The sequence below is a fragment of the Oncorhynchus nerka genome, linkage group LG18, assembly GCF_034236695.1.
Source record: "Oncorhynchus nerka isolate Pitt River linkage group LG18, Oner_Uvic_2.0, whole genome shotgun sequence".
NCBI classification, from domain to species: domain Eukaryota; kingdom Metazoa; phylum Chordata; class Actinopteri; order Salmoniformes; family Salmonidae; genus Oncorhynchus; species Oncorhynchus nerka.
The window spans coordinates 24,417,095-24,437,094 of NC_088413.1; the positions used below are offsets into that span (position 1 = coordinate 24,417,095).

The 20,000-nt window shown below is 54.4% G+C and overlaps 1 protein-coding gene across 6 annotated transcripts in view; it reads left to right on the top strand.

Moving 5' to 3' along the window:
• The window catches only part of cntln (centlein, centrosomal protein), a 182,004-nt gene that overhangs the window by 75,840 nt on the left and 86,164 nt on the right, over positions 1–20,000 (top strand). For all 6 annotated transcript variants that reach the window (XR_010459670.1, XM_065003822.1, XM_065003823.1 and 3 more), the window contains one exon: positions 559–680. Coding sequence is in view for 5 of the 6 variants with exons in the window: in XM_065003822.1 (XP_064859894.1) it covers positions 559–680 (122 nt within the window). In the remaining variant the exon portion in view is untranslated. The remainder of the gene's footprint in view (positions 1–558; positions 681–20,000) is intronic.

Genomic DNA, 20,000 nt, shown 5'->3' on the forward strand with positions numbered 1-20,000 from the left:
ACGAACCTCGGATGCTGGAGGAACACTTGTCAGAGAGAAGGAGAGGAACTGCAATGTCAGAGAGAGGTGATGCTTCCTCAGTAATGGAGCACATATTTGTTATAGCTACATGTTACAGTAACAAGAGTTATATCTGACCTGGGGGGGTGTACAGCACTGGAGGCTGGTGGGATGAGCTATAGGAGGACTCATTGTAATGGCTGGAAAGGAATGAAGGGGCCAGAGTCAAACAATGTTTCCATGTGTTTGATATCGTTCCATTTATTCCATACCAGCCATTACAATGATCCCATCCTCCTATAGCTCCTCCCGCCAGCCTCCACTGGTGTACAGTTCAGAAATTATTTACACTGTTTCTAGGTCCATTTTCTAACTTTTGGAAATACACTGCTCTCAATGTAAGATTTAAGTCATTCTATCATTTCAGATAGATTTGTCATCACTCCCAACCCCCGACCGGTTTCACATTTCAGTGACATCATTTGATTTCCCTGTGCAGTGCATGTGTGAAGTGGCCACATTGTGTAACGTAACCTCCTGTATGTCTCTGGCCGGCAGACGGACGAGAACGAGGAGCTGCGGAGGGCCCATGAGAAACGCCACGAGCGCCTGCGTCTCGTCCAGACCAACTACCGGACGGTCAAAGACCAGCTCAGAGAGGTGGAGGACGCACAGGGCCGGTGAGTACCCTACTAGAAGTAGAATTCAATATTCTACTCTACTAGAATTATATTTCTATGGTACCACTTCCACCCAGCCTCAAACCAATGTTCTGGTATAGAGTGGCAGGTGACACACTTCCACCCAGCCTCAGACCGACGTTCTGTTATAGAGTGGCAGGTGACACACTTCCACCCAGCCTCAGACCGACGTTCTGTTATAGAGTGGCAGGTGACACACTTCTACCCAGAGGCAGACTGACGTTCTGTTATAGAGTGGCAGGTGACACACTTCTACCCAGCCTCAGACCAACGTTCTGGTATAGAGTGGCAGGTGACACACTTCCACCCAGCCTCAGACCGACGTTCTGGTATAGAGTGGCAGGTGACACACTTCCACCCAGCCTCAGACCGACGTTCTGGTATAGAGTGGCAGGTGACACACTTCCACCCAGCCTCAGACCGACGTTCTGTTATAGAGTGGCAGGTGACACACTTCTACCCAGAGGCAGACTGACATTCTGTTATAGAGTGGCAGGTGACACACTTCTACCCAGCCTCAGACCGACGTTCTGTTATAGAGTGGCAGGTGACACACTTCTACCCAGAGGCAGACTGACGTTCTGTTATAGAGTGGCAGGTGACACACTTCTACCCAGAGGCAGACCGACGTTCTGTTATAGAGTGGCAGGTGACACACTTCTACCCAGAGGCAGACCGACGTTCTGTTATAGAGTGGCAGGTGACACACTTCTACCCTGAGGCAGACCGACGTTCTGGTATAGAGTGGCAGGTGACACACTTCTACCCTGAGGCAGACTGACGTTCTGTTATAGAGTGGCAGGTGACACACTTCTACCCTGAGGCAGACCGACGTTCTAGTATAGAGTGGCAGGTGACACACTTCAACCCAGCCTCAGACCAACGTTCTGGTATAGAGTGGCAGGTGACACACTTCTACCCAGCGGCAGACCGACGTTCTGTTATAGAGTGGCAGGTGACACACTTCTACCCTGAGGCAGACCGACGTTCTGGTATAGAGTGGCAGGTGACACACTTCTACCCAGCGGCAGACCGACGTTCTGTTATAGAGTGGCAGGTGACACACTTCTACCCTGAGGCAGACCGACGTTCTGGTATAGAGTGGCAGGTGACACACTTCTACCCAGCGGCAGACCGACGTTCTGGTATAGAGTGGCAGGTGACACACTTCCACCCAGCGGCAGACTGACGTTCTGGTATTGAGTGGCAGGTGACGCACTTCCACCCAGCGGCAGACTGCCGTTCTGGTATAGAGTGGCAGGTGACGCACTTCTACCCAGAGGCAGACTGACGTTCTGGTATAGAGTGGCAGGTGACACAAGTCCCCCCAGCGGCAGACTGACGTTCTGGTATAGAGTGACAGGTGACACAAGTCCCCCCAGTGGCAGACTGACGTTCTGGTATAGAGTGGCAGGTGACACACTTCTACCCAGCGGCAGACCGACGTTCTGGTATAGAGTGGCAGGTGACACACTTCTACCCTGAGGCAGACTGACATTCTGGTATAGAGTGGCAGGTGACACACTTCTACCCTGAGGCAGACCGACGTTCTGGTATAGAGTGGCAGGTGACACACTTCCACCCAGAGGCAGACTGACGTTCTGGTATAGAGTGGCAGGTGACACACTTCCACCCAGAGGCAGACTGACGTTCTGGTATAGAGTGGCAGGTGACACACTTCTACCCAGAGGCAGACTGACGTTCTGGTATAGAGTGGCAGGTGACACACTTCTACCCAGAGGCAGACTGACGTTCTGGTGTAGAGTGGCAGGTGACACACTTCTACCCAGAGGCAGACTGACGTTCTGGTATAGAGTGGCAGGTGACACACTTCCACCCAGAGGCAGACTGACGTTCTGGTATAGAGTGGCAGGTGACACACTTCCCCCCCAGCGGCAGACTGATGTTCTGGTATTGAGTGGCAGGTGACACACTTCCACCCAGCGGCAGACTGACTTTCTGGTATTGAGTGGCAGGTGACGCACTTCCACCCAGCGGCAGACTGACGTTCTGGTATAGAGTGGCAGGTGACACACTTCTACCCAGAGGCAGACTGACGTTCTGGTATAGAGTGGCAGGTGACACACTTCTACCCAGAGGCAGACTGACGTTCTCGTATAGAGTGGCAGGTGACACAAGTCCCCCCAGCGGCAGACTGACGTTCTGGTATAGAGTGGCAGGTGACACAAGTCCCCCCAGCGGCAGACTGACGTTCTGGTATAGAGTGGCAGGTGACACAAGTCCCCCCAGCGGCAGACTGACGTTCTGGTATTGAGTGGCAGGTGACACACTTCCACCCAGCGGCAGACTGACGTTCTGGTATAGAGTGGCAGGTGACACACTTCCACACAGCGGCAGACTGACGTTCTGGTATAGAGTGGCAGGTGACACACTTCCACACAGCGGCAGACTGACGTTCTGGTGTAGAGTGGCAGGTGACACACTTCCACCCAGAGGCAGACTGACGTTCTGGTATAGAGTGGCAGGTGACGCACTTCTACCCAAAGGCAGACTGACGTTCTGGTATAGAGTGGCAGGTGACGCACTTCTACCCAGCGGCAGACTGACGTTCTGGTATAGAGTGGCAGGTGACACAAGTCCCCCCAGCGGCAGACTGACGTTCTGGTATAGAGTGGCAGGTGACACAAGTCCCCCCAGCGGCAGACTGACGTTCTGGTATAGAGTGGCAGGTGACACAAGTCCCCCCAGCGGCAGACTGACTTTCTGGTATAGAGTGGCAGGTGACACACTTCTACCCAGCGGCAGACCGACGTTCTGGTATAGAGTGGCAGGTGACACACTTCTACCCTGAGGCAGACTGACATTCTGGTATAGAGTGGCAGGTGACACACTTCTACCCTGAGGCAGACCGACGTTCTGGTATAGAGTGGCAGGTGACACACTTCCACCCAGAGGCAGACTGACGTTCTGGTATAGAGTGGCAGGTGACACACTTCCACCCAGAGGCAGACTGACGTTCTGGTATAGAGTGGCAGGTGACACACTTCTACCCAGAGGCAGACTGACGTTCTGGTTATAGAGTGGCAGGTGACACACTTCTACCCAGAGGCAGACCAACGTTCTGGTATAGAGTGGCAGGTGACACACTTCCCCCAGTGGCAGACTGACGTTCTGGTATGGTGGCAGGTGACACACTTCCACCCAGCCTCAGAGACGTTCTGGTATAGAGTGGCAGGTGACACACTTCCACCCAGCCTCAGACCGACGTTCTGTTATAGAGTGGCAGGTGACACACTTCTACCCAGAGGCAGACTGACATTCTGTTATAGAGTGGCAGGTGACACACTTCTACCCAGCCTCAGACCGACGTTCTGGTATAGAGTGGCAGGTGACACACTTCTACCCAGAGGCAGACTGACGTTCTGTTATAGAGTGGCAGGTGACACACTTCTACCCAGAGGCAGACCGACGTTCTGTTATAGAGTGGCAGGTGACACACTTCTACCCAGAGGCAGACTGACGTTCTGGTATAGAGTGGCAGGTGACACACTTCTACCCAGAGGCAGACTGACGTTCTGGTATAGAGTGGCAGGTGACACACTTCTACCCTGAGGCAGACTGACGTTCTGTTATAGAGTGGCAGGTGACACACTTCTACCCTGAGGCAGACTGACGTTCTGGTATAGAGTGGCAGGTGACACACTTCAACCCAGCCGGCAGACTGACGTTCTGTTATAGAGTGGCAGGTGACACACTTCTACCCAGAGGCAGACTGACGTTCTGTTATAGAGTGGCAGGTGACACACTTCTACCCAGAGGCAGACTGACGTTCTGTTATAGAGTGGCAGGTGACACACTTCTACCCAGAGGCAGACCGACGTTCTGTATAGAGTGGCAGGTGACACACTTCTACCCAGAGGCAGACTGACGTTCTGGTATAGAGTGGCAGGTGACACACTTCTACCCTGAGGCAGACTGACGTTCTGTTATAGAGTGGCAGGTGACACACTTCTACCCTGAGGCAGACCGACGTTCTAGTATAGAGTGGCAGGTGACACACTTCAACCCAGCCTCAGACCAACGTTCTGGTATAGAGTGGCAGGTGACACACTTCTACCCAGCGGCAGACTGACGTTCTGTTATAGAGTGGCAGGTGACACACTTCTACCCAGAGGCAGACCGACGTTCTGGTATAGAGTGGCAGGTGACACACTTCTACCCAGCGGCAGACTGACGTTCTGTTATAGAGTGGCAGGTGACACACTTCTACCCTGAGGCAGACTGACGTTCTGGTATAGAGTGGCAGGTGACACACTTCTACCCAGCGGCAGACCGACGTTCTGGTATAGAGTGGCAGGTGACACACTTCCACCCAGCGGCAGACTGACGTTCTGGTATTGAGTGGCAGGTGACGCACTTCCACCCAGCGGCAGACTGCCGTTCTGGTATAGAGTGGCAGGTGACACACTTCCACCCAGAGGCAGACTGACGTTCTGGTATAGAGTGGCAGGTGACACACTTCCCCCAGCGGCAGACTGACGTTCTGGTATAGAGTGACAGGTGACACAAGTCCCCCCAGTGGCAGACTGACGTTCTGGTATAGAGTGGCAGGTGACGCACTTCTACCCAAAGGCAGACTGACGTTCTGGTATAGAGTGGCAGGTGACGCACTTCTACCCAGCGGCAGACTGACGTTCTGGTATAGAGTGGCAGGTGACACAAGTCCCCCCAGCGGCAGACTGACGTTCTGGTATAGAGTGGCAGGTGACACAAGTCCCCCCAGCGGCAGACTGACGTTCTGGTATAGAGTGGCAGGTGACACAAGTCCCCCCAGCGGCAGACTGACTTTCTGGTATAGAGTGGCAGGTGACACACTTCTACCCAGCGGCAGACCGACGTTCTGGTATAGAGTGGCAGGTGACACACTTCTACCCTGAGGCAGACTGACATTCTGGTATAGAGTGGCAGGTGACACACTTCTACCCTGAGGCAGACCGACGTTCTGGTATAGAGTGGCAGGTGACACACTTCCACCCAGAGGCAGACTGACGTTCTGGTATAGAGTGGCAGGTGACACACTTCCACCCAGAGGCAGACTGACGTTCTGGTATAGAGTGGCAGGTGACACACTTCCACCCAGAGGCAGACTGACGTTCTGGTATAGAGTGGCAGGTGACACACTTCTACCCAGAGGCAGACTGACGTTCTGGTATAGAGTGGCAGGTGACACACTTCTACCCAGAGGCAGACTGACGTTCTGGTGTAGAGTGGCAGGTGACACACTTCTACCCAGAGGCAGACTGACGTTCTGGTATAGAGTGGCAGGTGACACACTTCCACCCAGAGGCAGACTGACGTTCTGGTATAGAGTGGCAGGTGACACACTTCCCCCCCAGCGGCAGACTGACGTTCTGGTATTGAGTGGCAGGTGACACACTTCCACCCAGCGGCAGACTGACGTTCTGGTATTGAGTGGCAGGTGACGCACTTCCACCCAGCGGCAGACTGACGTTCTGGTATAGAGTGGCAGGTGACGCACTTCTACCCAGAGGCAGACTGACGTTCTGGTATAGAGTGGCAGGTGACGCACTTCTACCCAGAGGCAGACTGACGTTCTCGTATAGAGTGGCAGGTGACACAAGTCCCCCCAGCGGCAGACTGACGTTCTGGTATAGAGTGGCAGGTGACACAAGTCCCCCCAGCGGCAGACTGACGTTCTGGTATAGAGTGGCAGGTGACACAAGTCCCCCCAGCGGCAGACTGACGTTCTGGTATTGAGTGGCAGGTGACACACTTCCACCCAGCGGCAGACTGACGTTCTGGTATAGTGTGGCAGGTGACACACTTCCACACAGCGGCAGACTGATGTTCTGGTATAGAGTGGCAGGTGACACACTTCCACACAGCGGCAGACTGACGTTCTGGTGTAGAGTGGCAGGTGACACACTTCCACCCAGAGGCAGACTGACGCTCTTCTGGTATAGAGTGGCAGGTGACGCACTTCTACCCAGAGGCAGACTGACGTTCTGGTATAGAGTGGCAGGTGACACACTTCCACACAGCGGCAGACTGACGTTCTGGTATAGAGTGGCAGGTGACACAAGTCCCCCCAGCGGCAGACTGACGTTCTGGTATAGAGTGGCAGGTGACACAAGTCCCCCCAGCGGCAGACTGACGTTCTGGTATAGAGTGGCAGGTGACACACTTCCCCCAGCGGCAGACTGACGTTCTGGTATAGAGTGGCAGGTGACACACTTTACCCAGCGGCAGACCAGTTCTGGTATAGAGTGGCAGGTGAAACACTTCTACCCTGAGGCAGACTGACATTCTGGTATAGAGTGGCAGGTGACACACTTCTACCCAGAGGCAGACTGACGTTCTGGTATAGAGTGGCAGGTGACGCACTTCTACCCAGAGGCAGACTGACGTTCTCGTATAGAGTGGCAGGTGACACAAGTCCCCCCAGCGGCAGACTGACGTTCTGGTATAGAGTGGCAGGTGACACAAGTCCCCCCAGCGGCAGACTGACGTTCTGGTATAGAGTGGCAGGTGACACACTTCTACCCAGCGGCAGACCGACGTTCTGGTATAGAGTGGCAGGTGACACACTTCTACCCTGAGGCAGACTGACATTCTGGTATAGAGTGGCAGGTGACACACTTCTACCCTGAGGCAGACCGACGTTCTGGTATAGAGTGGCAGGTGACACACTTCCACCCAGAGGCAGACTGACGTTCTGGTATAGAGTGGCAGGTGACACACTTCCACCCAGAGGCAGACTGACGTTCTGGTATAGAGTGGCAGGTGACACACTTCTACCCAGAGGCAGACTGACGTTCTGTTATAGAGTGGCAGGTGACACACTTCTACCCAGCCTCAGACCAACGTTCTGGTATAGAGTGGCAGGTGACACACTTCCACCCAGCCTCAGACCGACGTTCTGGTATAGAGTGGCAGGTGACACACTTCCACCCAGCCTCAGACCGACGTTCTGGTATAGAGTGGCAGGTGACACACTTCCACCCAGCCTCAGACCGACGTTCTGTTATAGAGTGGCAGGTGACACACTTCTACCCAGAGGCAGACTGACATTCTGTTATAGAGTGGCAGGTGACACACTTCTACCCAGCCTCAGACCGACGTTCTGTTATAGAGTGGCAGGTGACACACTTCTACCCAGAGGCAGACTGACGTTCTGTTATAGAGTGGCAGGTGACACACTTCTACCCAGAGGCAGACCGACGTTCTGTTATAGAGTGGCAGGTGACACACTTCTACCCAGAGGCAGACCGACGTTCTGTTATAGAGTGGCAGGTGACACACTTCTACCCTGAGGCAGACCGACGTTCTGGTATAGAGTGGCAGGTGACACACTTCTACCCTGAGGCAGACTGACGTTCTGTTATAGAGTGGCAGGTGACACACTTCTACCCTGAGGCAGACCGACGTTCTAGTATAGAGTGGCAGGTGACACACTTCAACCCAGCCTCAGACCGACGTTCTGTTATAGAGTGGCAGGTGACACACTTCTACCCAGAGGCAGACTGACGTTCTGTTATAGAGTGGCAGGTGACACACTTCTACCCAGAGGCAGACCGACGTTCTGTTATAGAGTGGCAGGTGACACACTTCTACCCAGAGGCAGACCGACGTTCTGTTATAGAGTGGCAGGTGACACACTTCTACCCTGAGGCAGACCGACGTTCTGGTATAGAGTGGCAGGTGACACACTTCTACCCTGAGGCAGACTGACGTTCTGTTATAGAGTGGCAGGTGACACACTTCTACCCTGAGGCAGACCGACGTTCTAGTATAGAGTGGCAGGTGACACACTTCAACCCAGCCTCAGACCAACGTTCTGGTATAGAGTGGCAGGTGACACACTTCTACCCAGCGGCAGACCGACGTTCTGTTATAGAGTGGCAGGTGACACACTTCTACCCTGAGGCAGACCGACGTTCTGGTATAGAGTGGCAGGTGACGCACTTCCACCCAGCGGCAGACTGCCGTTCTGTTATAGAGTGGCAGGTGACACACTTCTACCCTGAGGCAGACCGACGTTCTGGTATAGAGTGGCAGGTGACGCACTTCTACCCAGCGGCAGACTGACGTTCTGGTATAGAGTGGCAGGTGACACACTTCCACCCAGCGGCAGACTGACGTTCTGGTATTGAGTGGCAGGTGACACACTTCCACCCAGCGGCAGACTGACGTTCTGGTATAGAGTGGCAGGTGACACACTTCTACCCAGAGGCAGACTGACGTTCTGGTATAGAGTGGCAGGTGACACAAGTCCCCCCAGCGGCAGACTGACGTTCTGGTATAGAGTGACAGGTGACACAAGTCCCCCCAGTGGCAGACTGACGTTCTGGTATAGAGTGGCAGGTGACACACTTCTACCCAGCGGCAGACTGACGTTCTGGTATAGAGTGGCAGGTGACGCACTTCTACCCAAAGGCAGACTGACGTTCTGGTATAGAGTGGCAGGTGACGCACTTCTACCCAGCGGCAGACTGACGTTCTGGTATAGAGTGGCAGGTGACACAAGTCCCCCCAGCGGCAGACTGACGTTCTGGTATAGAGTGGCAGGTGACACAAGTCCCCCCAGCGGCAGACTGACGTTCTGGTATAGAGTGGCAGGTGACACAAGTCCCCCCAGCGGCAGACTGACTTTCTGGTATAGAGTGGCAGGTGACACACTTCTACCCAGCGGCAGACCGACGTTCTGGTATAGAGTGGCAGGTGACACACTTCTACCCTGAGGCAGACTGACATTCTGGTATAGAGTGGCAGGTGACACACTTCTACCCTGAGGCAGACCGACGTTCTGGTATAGAGTGGCAGGTGACACACTTCCACCCAGAGGCAGACTGACGTTCTGGTATAGAGTGGCAGGTGACACACTTCCACCCAGAGGCAGACTGACGTTCTGGTATAGAGTGGCAGGTGACACACTTCCACCCAGAGGCAGACTGACGTTCTGGTATAGAGTGGCAGGTGACACACTTCTACCCAGAGGCAGACTGACGTTCTGGTATAGAGTGGCAGGTGACACACTTCTACCCAGAGGCAGACTGACGTTCTGGTGTAGAGTGGCAGGTGACACACTTCTACCCAGAGGCAGACTGACGTTCTGGTATAGAGTGGCAGGTGACACACTTCCACCCAGAGGCAGACTGACGTTCTGGTATAGAGTGGCAGGTGACACACTTCCCCCCCAGCGGCAGACTGACGTTCTGGTATTGAGTGGCAGGTGACACACTTCCACCCAGCGGCAGACTGACGTTCTGGTATTGAGTGGCAGGTGACGCACTTCCACCCAGCGGCAGACTGACGTTCTGGTATAGAGTGGCAGGTGACGCACTTCTACCCAGAGGCAGACTGACGTTCTGGTATAGAGTGGCAGGTGACGCACTTCTACCCAGAGGCAGACTGACGTTCTCGTATAGAGTGGCAGGTGACACAAGTCCCCCCAGCGGCAGACTGACGTTCTGGTATAGAGTGGCAGGTGACACAAGTCCCCCCAGCGGCAGACTGACGTTCTGGTATAGAGTGGCAGGTGACACAAGTCCCCCCAGCGGCAGACTGACGTTCTGGTATTGAGTGGCAGGTGACACACTTCCACCCAGCGGCAGACTGACGTTCTGGTATAGTGTGGCAGGTGACACACTTCCACACAGCGGCAGACTGATGTTCTGGTATAGAGTGGCAGGTGACACACTTCCACACAGCGGCAGACTGACGTTCTGGTGTAGAGTGGCAGGTGACACACTTCCACCCAGAGGCAGACTGACGTTCTGGTATAGAGTGGCAGGTGACGCACTTCTACCCAGAGGCAGACTGACGTTCTGGTATAGAGTGGCAGGTGACGCACTTCTACCCAGCGGCAGACTGACGTTCTGGTATAGAGTGGCAGGTGACACAAGTCCCCCCAGCGGCAGACTGACGTTCTGGTATAGAGTGGCAGGTGACACAAGTCCCCCCAGCGGCAGACTGACGTTCTGGTATAGAGTGGCAGGTGACACAAGTCCCCCCAGCGGCAGACTGACGTTCTGGTATAGAGTGGCAGGTGACACACTTCTACCCAGCGGCAGACCGACGTTCTGGTATAGAGTGGCAGGTGAAACACTTCTACCCTGAGGCAGACTGACATTCTGGTATAGAGTGGCAGGTGACACACTTCTACCCTGAGGCAGACTGACGTTCTGGTATAGAGTGGCAGGTGACGCACTTCTACCCAGAGGCAGACTGACGTTCTCGTATAGAGTGGCAGGTGACACAAGTCCCCCCAGCGGCAGACTGACGTTCTGGTATAGAGTGGCAGGTGACACAAGTCCCCCCAGCGGCAGACTGACGTTCTGGTATAGAGTGGCAGGTGACACAAGTCCCCCCAGCGGCAGACTGACGTTCTGGTATAGAGTGGCAGGTGACACACTTCTACCCTGAGGCAGACCGACGTTCTGGTATAGAGTGGCAGGTGACACACTTCTACCCTGAGGCAGACCGACGTTCTAGTATAGAGTGGCAGGTGACACACTTCAACCCAGCCTCAGACCAACGTTCTGTTATAGAGTGGCAGGTGACACACTTTTACCCAGCGGCAGACCGACGTTCTGTTATAGAGTGGCAGGTGACACACTTCTACCCTGAGGCAGACCGACGTTCTAGTATAGAGTGGCAGGTGACACACTTCAACCCAGCCTCAGACCAACGTTCTGGTATAGAGTGGCAGGTGACACACTTCTACCCAGCGGCAGACGGACGTTCTGTTATAGAGTGGCAGGTGACCCTGAGGCAGACCGACGTTCTGGTATAGAGTGGCAGGTGACACACTTCTACCCAGCGGCAGACCGACGTTCTGGTATAGAGTGGCAGGTGACACACTTCCACCCAGCGGCAGACTGACGTTCTGGTATTGAGTGGCAGGTGACACACTTCCACCCAGCGGCAGACTGACGTTCTGGTATAGAGTGGCAGGTGACACACTTCTACCCAGAGGCAGACTGACGTTCTGGTATAGAGTGGCAGGTGACACACTTCTACCCAGCGGCAGACTGACGTTCTGGTATAGAGTGGCAGGTGACGCACTTCTACCCAGCGGCAGACTGACGTTCTGGTATAGAGTGGCAGGTGACACAAGTCCCCCGAGCGGCAGACTGACGTTCTGGTATAGAGTGGCAGGTGACACACTTCCACCCAGAGGCAGACCGACGTTCTGGTATAGAGTGGCAGGTGACACACTTCTACCCAGAGGCAGACTGACGTTCTGGTATAGAGTGGCAGGTGACACACTTCTACCCAGAGGCAGACTGACGTTCTGGTATAGAGTGGCAGGTGACACACTTCTACCCTGAGGCAGACCGACGTTCTGGTATAGAGTGGCAGGTGACACACTTCTACCCTGAGGCAGACCGACGTTCTAGTATAGAGTGGCAGGTGACACACTTCAACCCAGCCTCAGACCAACGTTCTGTTATAGAGTGGCAGGTGACACACTTTTACCCAGCGGCAGACCGACGTTCTGTTATAGAGTGGCAGGTGACACACTTCTACCCTGAGGCAGACCGACGTTCTAGTATAGAGTGGCAGGTGACACACTTCAACCCAGCCTCAGACCAACGTTCTGGTATAGAGTGGCAGGTGACACACTTCTACCCAGCGGCAGACGGACGTTCTGTTATAGAGTGGCAGGTGACACACTTCTACCCTGAGGCAGACCGACGTTCTGGTATAGAGTGGCAGGTGACACACTTCTACCCAGCGGCAGACCGACGTTCTGGTATAGAGTGGCAGGTGACACACTTCCACCCAGCGGCAGACTGACGTTCTGGTATTGAGTGGCAGGTGACGCACTTCCACCCAGCGGCAGACTGACGTTCTGGTATAGAGTGGCAGGTGACGCACTTCTACCCAGAGGCAGACTGACGTTCTGGTATAGAGTGGCAGGTGACGCACTTCTACCCAGCGGCAGACTGACGTTCTGGTATAGAGTGGCAGGTGACGCACTTCTACCCAGCGGCAGACTGACGTTCTGGTATAGAGTGGCAGGTGACACAAGTCCCCCGAGCGGCAGACTGACGTTCTGGTATAGAGTGGCAGGTGACACACTTCCACCCAGAGGCAGACCGACGTTCTGGTATAGAGTGGCAGGTGACACACTTCTACCCAGAGGCAGACTGACGTTCTGGTATAGAGTGGCAGGTGACACACTTCTACCCAGAGGCAGACTGACGTTCTGGTGTAGAGTGGCAGGTGACACACTTCTACCCAGAGGCAGACTGACGTTCTGGTATAGAGTGGCAGGTGACACACTTCCACCCAGAGGCAGACTGACGTTCTGGTATAGAGTGGCAGGTGACACACTTCCCCCCAGCGGCAGACTGACGTTCTGGTATTGAGTGGCAGGTGACACACTTCCACCCAGCAGCAGACTGACGTTCTGGTATTGAGTGGCAGGTGACGCACTTCCACCCAGCGGCAGACTGACGTTCTGGTATAGAGTGGCAGGTGACGCACTTCTACCCAGAGGCAGACTGACGTTCTGGTATAGAGTGGCAGGTGACGCACTTCTACCCAGAGGCAGACTGACGTTCTCGTATAGAGTGGCAGGTGACACAAGTCCCCCCAGCGGCAGACTGACGTTCTGGTATAGAGTGGCAGGTGACACACTTCTACCCAGCGGCAGACCGACGTTCTGGTATAGAGTGGCAGGTGACACACTTCCACCCAGCGGCAGACTGACGTTCTGGTATTGAGTGGCAGGTGACGCACTTCCACCCAGCGGCAGACTGACGTTCTGGTATAGAGTGGCAGGTGACGCACTTCTACCCAGAGGCAGACTGACGTTCTGGTATAGAGTGGCAGGTGACGCACTTCTACCCAGCGGCAGACTGACGTTCTGGTATAGAGTGGCAGGTGACACAAGTCCCCCGAGCGGCAGACTGACGTTCTGGTATAGAGTGGCAGGTGACACACTTCCACCCAGAGGCAGACCGACGTTCTGGTATAGAGTGGCAGGTGACACACTTCTACCCAGAGGCAGACTGACGTTCTGGTATAGAGTGGCAGGTGACACACTTCTACCCAGAGGCAGACTGACGTTCTGGTGTAGAGTGGCAGGTGACACACTTCTACCCAGAGGCAGACTGCGTTCTGGTATAGAGTGGCAGGTGACACACTTCCACCCAGAGGCAGACTGACGTTCTGGTATAGAGTGGCAGGTGACACACTTCCCCCCAGCGGCAGACTGACGTTCTGGTATTGAGTGGCAGGTGACACACTTCCACCCAGCAGCAGACTGACGTTCTGGTATTGAGTGGCAGGTGACGCACTTCCACCCAGCGGCAGACTGACGTTCTGGTATAGAGTGGCAGGTGACGCACTTCTACCCAGAGGCAGACTGACGTTCTGGTATAGAGTGGCAGGTGACGCACTTCTACCCAGAGGCAGACTGACGCGTTCTGGTATAGAGTGGCAGGTGACACAAGTCCCCCAGCGGCAGACTGACGTTCTGGTATAGAGTGGCAGGTGACACAAGTCCCCCCAGCGGCAGACTGACGTTCTGGTATAGAGTGGCAGGTGACACAAGTCCCCCCAGCGGCAGACTGACGTTCTAGTATAGAGTGGCAGGTGACACACTTCAACCCAGCCTCAGACCAACGTTCTGGTATAGAGTGGCAGGTGACACACTTCTACCCAGCGGCAGACTGACGTTCTGGTATAGAGTGGCAGGTGACACACTTCTACCCTGAGGCAGACCGACGTTCTGGTATAGAGTGGCAGGTGACACACTTCACCCAGCGGCAGACTGACGTTCTGGTATAGAGTGGCAGGTGACACACTTCCACCCAGCGGCAGACTGACGTTCTGGTATAGAGTGGCAGGTGACGCACTTCTACCCAGAGGCAGACTGACGTTCTGGTATAGAGTGGCAGGTGAGACTGACGTTCTGGTATAGAGTGGCAGGTGACACACTTACCCAGCGGCAGACTGACGTTCTGGTATAGAGTGGCAGGTGACACAAGAGCGGCAGACTGACGTTCTGGTATAGAGTGGCAGGTGACACACTTCCACCCAGAGGCAGACCACGTTCTGGTATAGAGTGGCAGACTTCTACCCAGAGGCAGACTGACGTTCTGGTATAGAGTGGCAGGTGACACACTTCTACCCAGAGGCAGACTGACGTTCTGGTGTAGAGTGGCAGGTGACACACTTCTACCCTGAGGCAGACCGACGTTCTGGTATAGAGTGGCAGGTGACACACTTCTACCCTGAGGCAGACCGACGTTCTAGTATAGAGTGGCAGGTGACACACTTCAACCCAGCCTCAGACCAACGTTCTGTTATAGAGTGGCAGGTGACACACTTTTACCCAGCGGCAGACCGACGTTCTGTTATAGAGTGGCAGGTGACACACTTCTACCCTGAGGCAGACCGACGTTCTAGTATAGAGTGGCAGGTGACACACTTCAACCCAGCCTCAGACCAACGTTCTGGTATAGAGTGGCAGGTGACACACTTCTACCCAGCGGCAGACGGACGTTCAGAGTGGCAGGTGACACACTTCTACCCTGACGTTCTGGTATAGAGTGGCAGGTGACACACTTCTACCCAGCGGCAGACCGACGTTCTGGTATAGAGTGGCAGGTGACACACTTCCACCCAGCGGCAGACTGACGTTCTGGTATTGAGTGGCAGGTGACGCACTTCCACCCAGCGGCAGACTGACGTTCTGGTATAGAGTGGCAGGTGACGCACTTCTACCCAGAGGCAGACTGACGTTCTGGTATAGAGTGGCAGGTGACGCACTTCTACCCAGCGGCAGACTGACGTTCTGGTATAGAGTGGCAGGTGACGCACTTCTACCCAGCGGCAGACTGACGTTCTGGTATAGAGTGGCAGGTGACACAAGTCCCCCGAGCGGCAGACTGACGTTCTGGTATAGAGTGGCAGGTGACACACTTCCACCCAGAGGCAGACTGACGTTCTGGTATAGAGTGGCAGGTGACACACTTCTACCCAGAGGCAGACTGACGTTCTGGTATAGAGTGGCAGGTGACACACTTCCACCCAGAGGCAGACTGACGTTCTGGTATAGAGTGGCAGGTGACACACTTACCCAGAGGCAGACAGTTCGGCAGACTTCCACCCAGAGGCAGACTGACGTTCTGGTATAGAGTGGCAGGTGACACACTTCCCCCAGCGGCAGACTGACGTTCTGGTATAGAGTGGCAGGTGACACACTTCCACCCAGCAGCAGACTGACGTTCTGGTATTGAGTGGCAGGTGACGCACTTCCACCCAGCGGCAGACTGACGTTCTGGTATAGAGTGGCAGGTGACGCACTTCTACCCAGAGGCAGACTGACGTTCTGGTATAGAGTGGCAGGTGACGCACTTCTACCCAGAGGCAGACTGACGTTCTGGTATAGAGTGGCAGGTGACACAAGTCCCCCAGCGGCAGACTGACGTTCTGGTATAGAGTGGCAGGTGACACACTTCCCCCAGCGGCAGACTGACGTTCTGGTATAGAGTGGCAGGTGACACACTTCCACCCAGCGGCAGACTGGCAGGTGGACTTCCACCCAGCGGCAGACTGACGTTCTGGTATAGAGTGGCAGGTGACACACTTCCACCCAGCGGCAGACTGACGTTCTGGTATAGAGTGGCAGGTGACACACTTCACCCAGCGGCAGACTGACGTTCTGGTATAGAGTGGCAGGTGACACACTTCCACCCAGCGGCAGACTGACGTTCTGGTATAGAGTGGCAGGTGACACACTTCCACCCAGAGGCAGAGACGTTCTGGTATAGAGTGGCAGGTGACACACTTCCACCCAGAGGCAGACTGACGTTCTGGTATAGAGTGGCAGGTGACACACTTCTACCCAGAGGCAGACTGACGTTCTGGTGTAGAGTGGCAGGTGACACACTTCTACCCAGAGGCAGACTGACGTTCTGGTATAGAGTGGCAGGTGACACACTTCCACCCAGAGGCAGACTGACGTTCTGGTATAGAGTGGCAGGTGACACACTTCCCCCCCAGCGGCAGACTGACGTTCTGGTATTGAGTGGCAGGTGACACACTTCCACCCAGCAGCAGACTGACGTTCTGGTATTGAGTGGCAGGTGACACACTTCCACCCAGCGGCAGACTGACGTTCTGGTATAGAGTGGCAGGTGACACACTTCTACCCAGAGGCAGACTGACGTTCTGGTATAGAGTGGCAGGTGACGCACTTCTACCCAGAGGCAGACTGACGTTCGTATAGAGTGGCAGGTGACACAAGTCCCCCCAGCGGCAGACTGACGTTCTGGTATAGAGTGGCAGGTGACACAAGTCCCCCCAGCGGCAGACTGACGTTCTGGTATAGAGTGGCAGGTGACACAAGTCCCCCCAGCGGCAGACTGACGTTCTGGTATTGAGTGGCAGGTGACACACTTCCACCCAGCGGCAGACTGACGTTCTGGTATAGAGTGGCAGGTGACACACTTCCACACAGCGGCAGACTGACGTTCTGGTATAGAGTGGCAGGTGACACACTTCCACACAGCGGCAGACTGACGTTCTGGTGTAGAGTGGCAGGTGACACACTTCCACCCAGCGGCAGACTGACGTTCTGGTATAGAGTGGCAGGTGACGCACTTCTACCCAGAGGCAGACTGACGTTCTGGTATAGAGTGGCAGGTGACGCACTTCTACCCAGCGGCAGACTGACGTTCTGGTATAGAGTGGCAGGTGACACAAGTCCCCCCAGCGGCAGACTGACGTTCTGGTATAGAGTGGCAGGTGACACAAGTCCCCCCAGCGGCAGACTGACGTTCTGGTATTGAGTGGCAGGTGACACACTTCCACCCAGCGGCAGACTGACGTTCTGGTATAGAGTGGCAGGTGACACACTTCCACACAGCGGCAGACTGACGTTCTGGTATAGAGTGGCAGGTGACACACTTCCACACAGCGGCAGACTGACGTTCTGGTATAGAGTGGCAGGTGACACACTTCCACACAGCGGCAGACTGACGTTCTGGTGTAGAGTGGCAGGTGACACACTTCCACCCAGTGGCAGACTGACGTTCTGGTATAGAATGGCAGGTGACACACTTCCACCCAGAGGCAGACTGACGTTCTGGTGTAGAGTGGCAGGTGACACACTTCCACACAGAGGCAGACTGACGTTCTGGTATAGAGTGGCAGGTGACACACTTCTACCCAGAGGCAGACTGACGTTCTGGTATAGAGTGGCAGGTGACACACTTCCACACAGCGGCAGACTGACGTTCTGGTATAGAGTGGCAGGTGACACAAGTCCCCCCAGCGGCAGACTGACGTTCTGGTATTGAGTGGCAGGTGACACACTTCCCCCCAGCGGCAGACTGACGTTCTGGTATAGAGTGGCAGGTGACACACTTCCACACAGCGGCAGACTGACGTTCTGGTGTAGAGTGGCAGGTGACACACTTCCACACAGCGGCAGACTGACGTTCTGGTGTAGAGTGGCAGGTGACACACTTCCACCCAGAGGCAGACTGACGTTCTGGTGTAGAGTGGCAGGTGACACACTTCTACCCAGAGGCAGACTGACGTTCTGGTATAGAGTGGCAGGTGACACACTTCCACACAGCTGCAGACTGACGTTCTGGTATAGAGTGGCAGGTGACACACTTCCACACAGCGGCAGACTGACGTTCTGGTATAGAGTGGCAGGTGACACACTTCCACACAGCGGCAGACTGACGTTCTGGTATAGAGTGGCAGGTGACACACTTCCACCCAGCGGCAGACTGACGTTCTGGTATAGAGTGGCAGGTGACACACTTCCACACAGTGGTGCCGACCAGAGACGTGCTCTGTCTTTTCACATTATTCCAGGAACTATTAGGTATGTGTAACCAAGCCAGCACAGACTTTCTAAAAAATCCTGGATTTTATCAGCTCAAACCATGTCGCAATCCGTTCCCTTTAGCCTGGAGTTAATATGAACTTGCCTTGGGGAGTGTTTAAAGGCACGTAACTCCTCTTTCTTTAGTTAAGCCCTTCTGAACCCTCTGGAACACATCAGAACCCAACTGAAACTCTCTCAAATACTCCCATGACCTTTACTCTTTATGTTACATGTCATCACCTGACCTACTGTGTGGGAGGATTACACCTTTACCTTTGAAAAAGCTTCACGGGTTTTAAGCGAATCAATTTCGTTGATTAGCGTTTGAGTCGCTGTGCGTGTCTTTGTTTCTCTCTCTGTCTCTCTCTCTCCTTCCCCTGGCATCAATTAGGACTTGAGGGCAGGAGGCTGAAGGTGTCCGTTATAGAGGGGACAGGGTGTCTGAGAAACTCCTGGGGAGGGACGGGGGACGAGGTGGAGAGGGGGTGATTTCCTCTTCCGATCCCCCTGGTTTGATCTAGATTAAAACCACTGGGTTTTCACATAAAGAGGGCAACGTGGCGGCAAATGTCATTAACGTGACACACACACGTTCTCCCTCTTTCTGACTTCCTCCCCCAAAGCTTCAGGCAGCGAGGAGAACCTTTTAAAACACTAACTAATGGAAGCGTATGTGGGGTTGGTATCCACACGGGACCGACGTGTTGACCCTGTCAGCTGTTTTCTCCCCGGGTTAATTAAAGAAAACAGCGGCTGCAACGTGAGGCCGTGTGAAAGTAGAGCGCGCGGGTATTCACCATCCACCACCTCCCCGCCGTTCGGCTAGGAGCGGCTCAGCGCAGCACGGAACAAAGACAGGCAGACAGAGAGAGCGTGTGACAGACAGAGAGAATGAAGAGAGCATCACTTGGAAACAACACCATTTGTGCCCGTCTGTACATTTTAGCAGGTTATCAAGAAAGTGTGGTGTGTGTGGTTGTCTCCTTGTTGGAGGATCTTGATGAAAACGAGGGCGCACTTTGCTAGCAGGGAAAAAAAAGGTCTGTCTGATATTTTTCTCAGTTTGTAACCTCTTGTGGCAATAAGTCATATTAAAAAGGTACCATTTTAAACGTTACAAAGCAGTTTTGTTGCAAACAGGGAATTGGTGACTCATAAGACACAATCAACCAGTACGCCATCAGACTGACCTGTCACCTGCATATTGGCATCATCATTTGACAGGAGACAGAATTGACACGATATGCAGCTTTGCCCTTTTCATCCTCAGCCTTTGATGGCGCCACCCAGGCAGCCCCTCAGCCTTATGATCGTTGGCATTCACTTGGATGGGTTAACCCCTCATATCCATCCTTAAATAGTCCCAAACCCAGTGGGGGTAATGCCAGTCTGAACGGGGAGACAATGGAGAAACCACTTAAACACTACCCCTGTTAGAGCCGTGGAATCAGGCC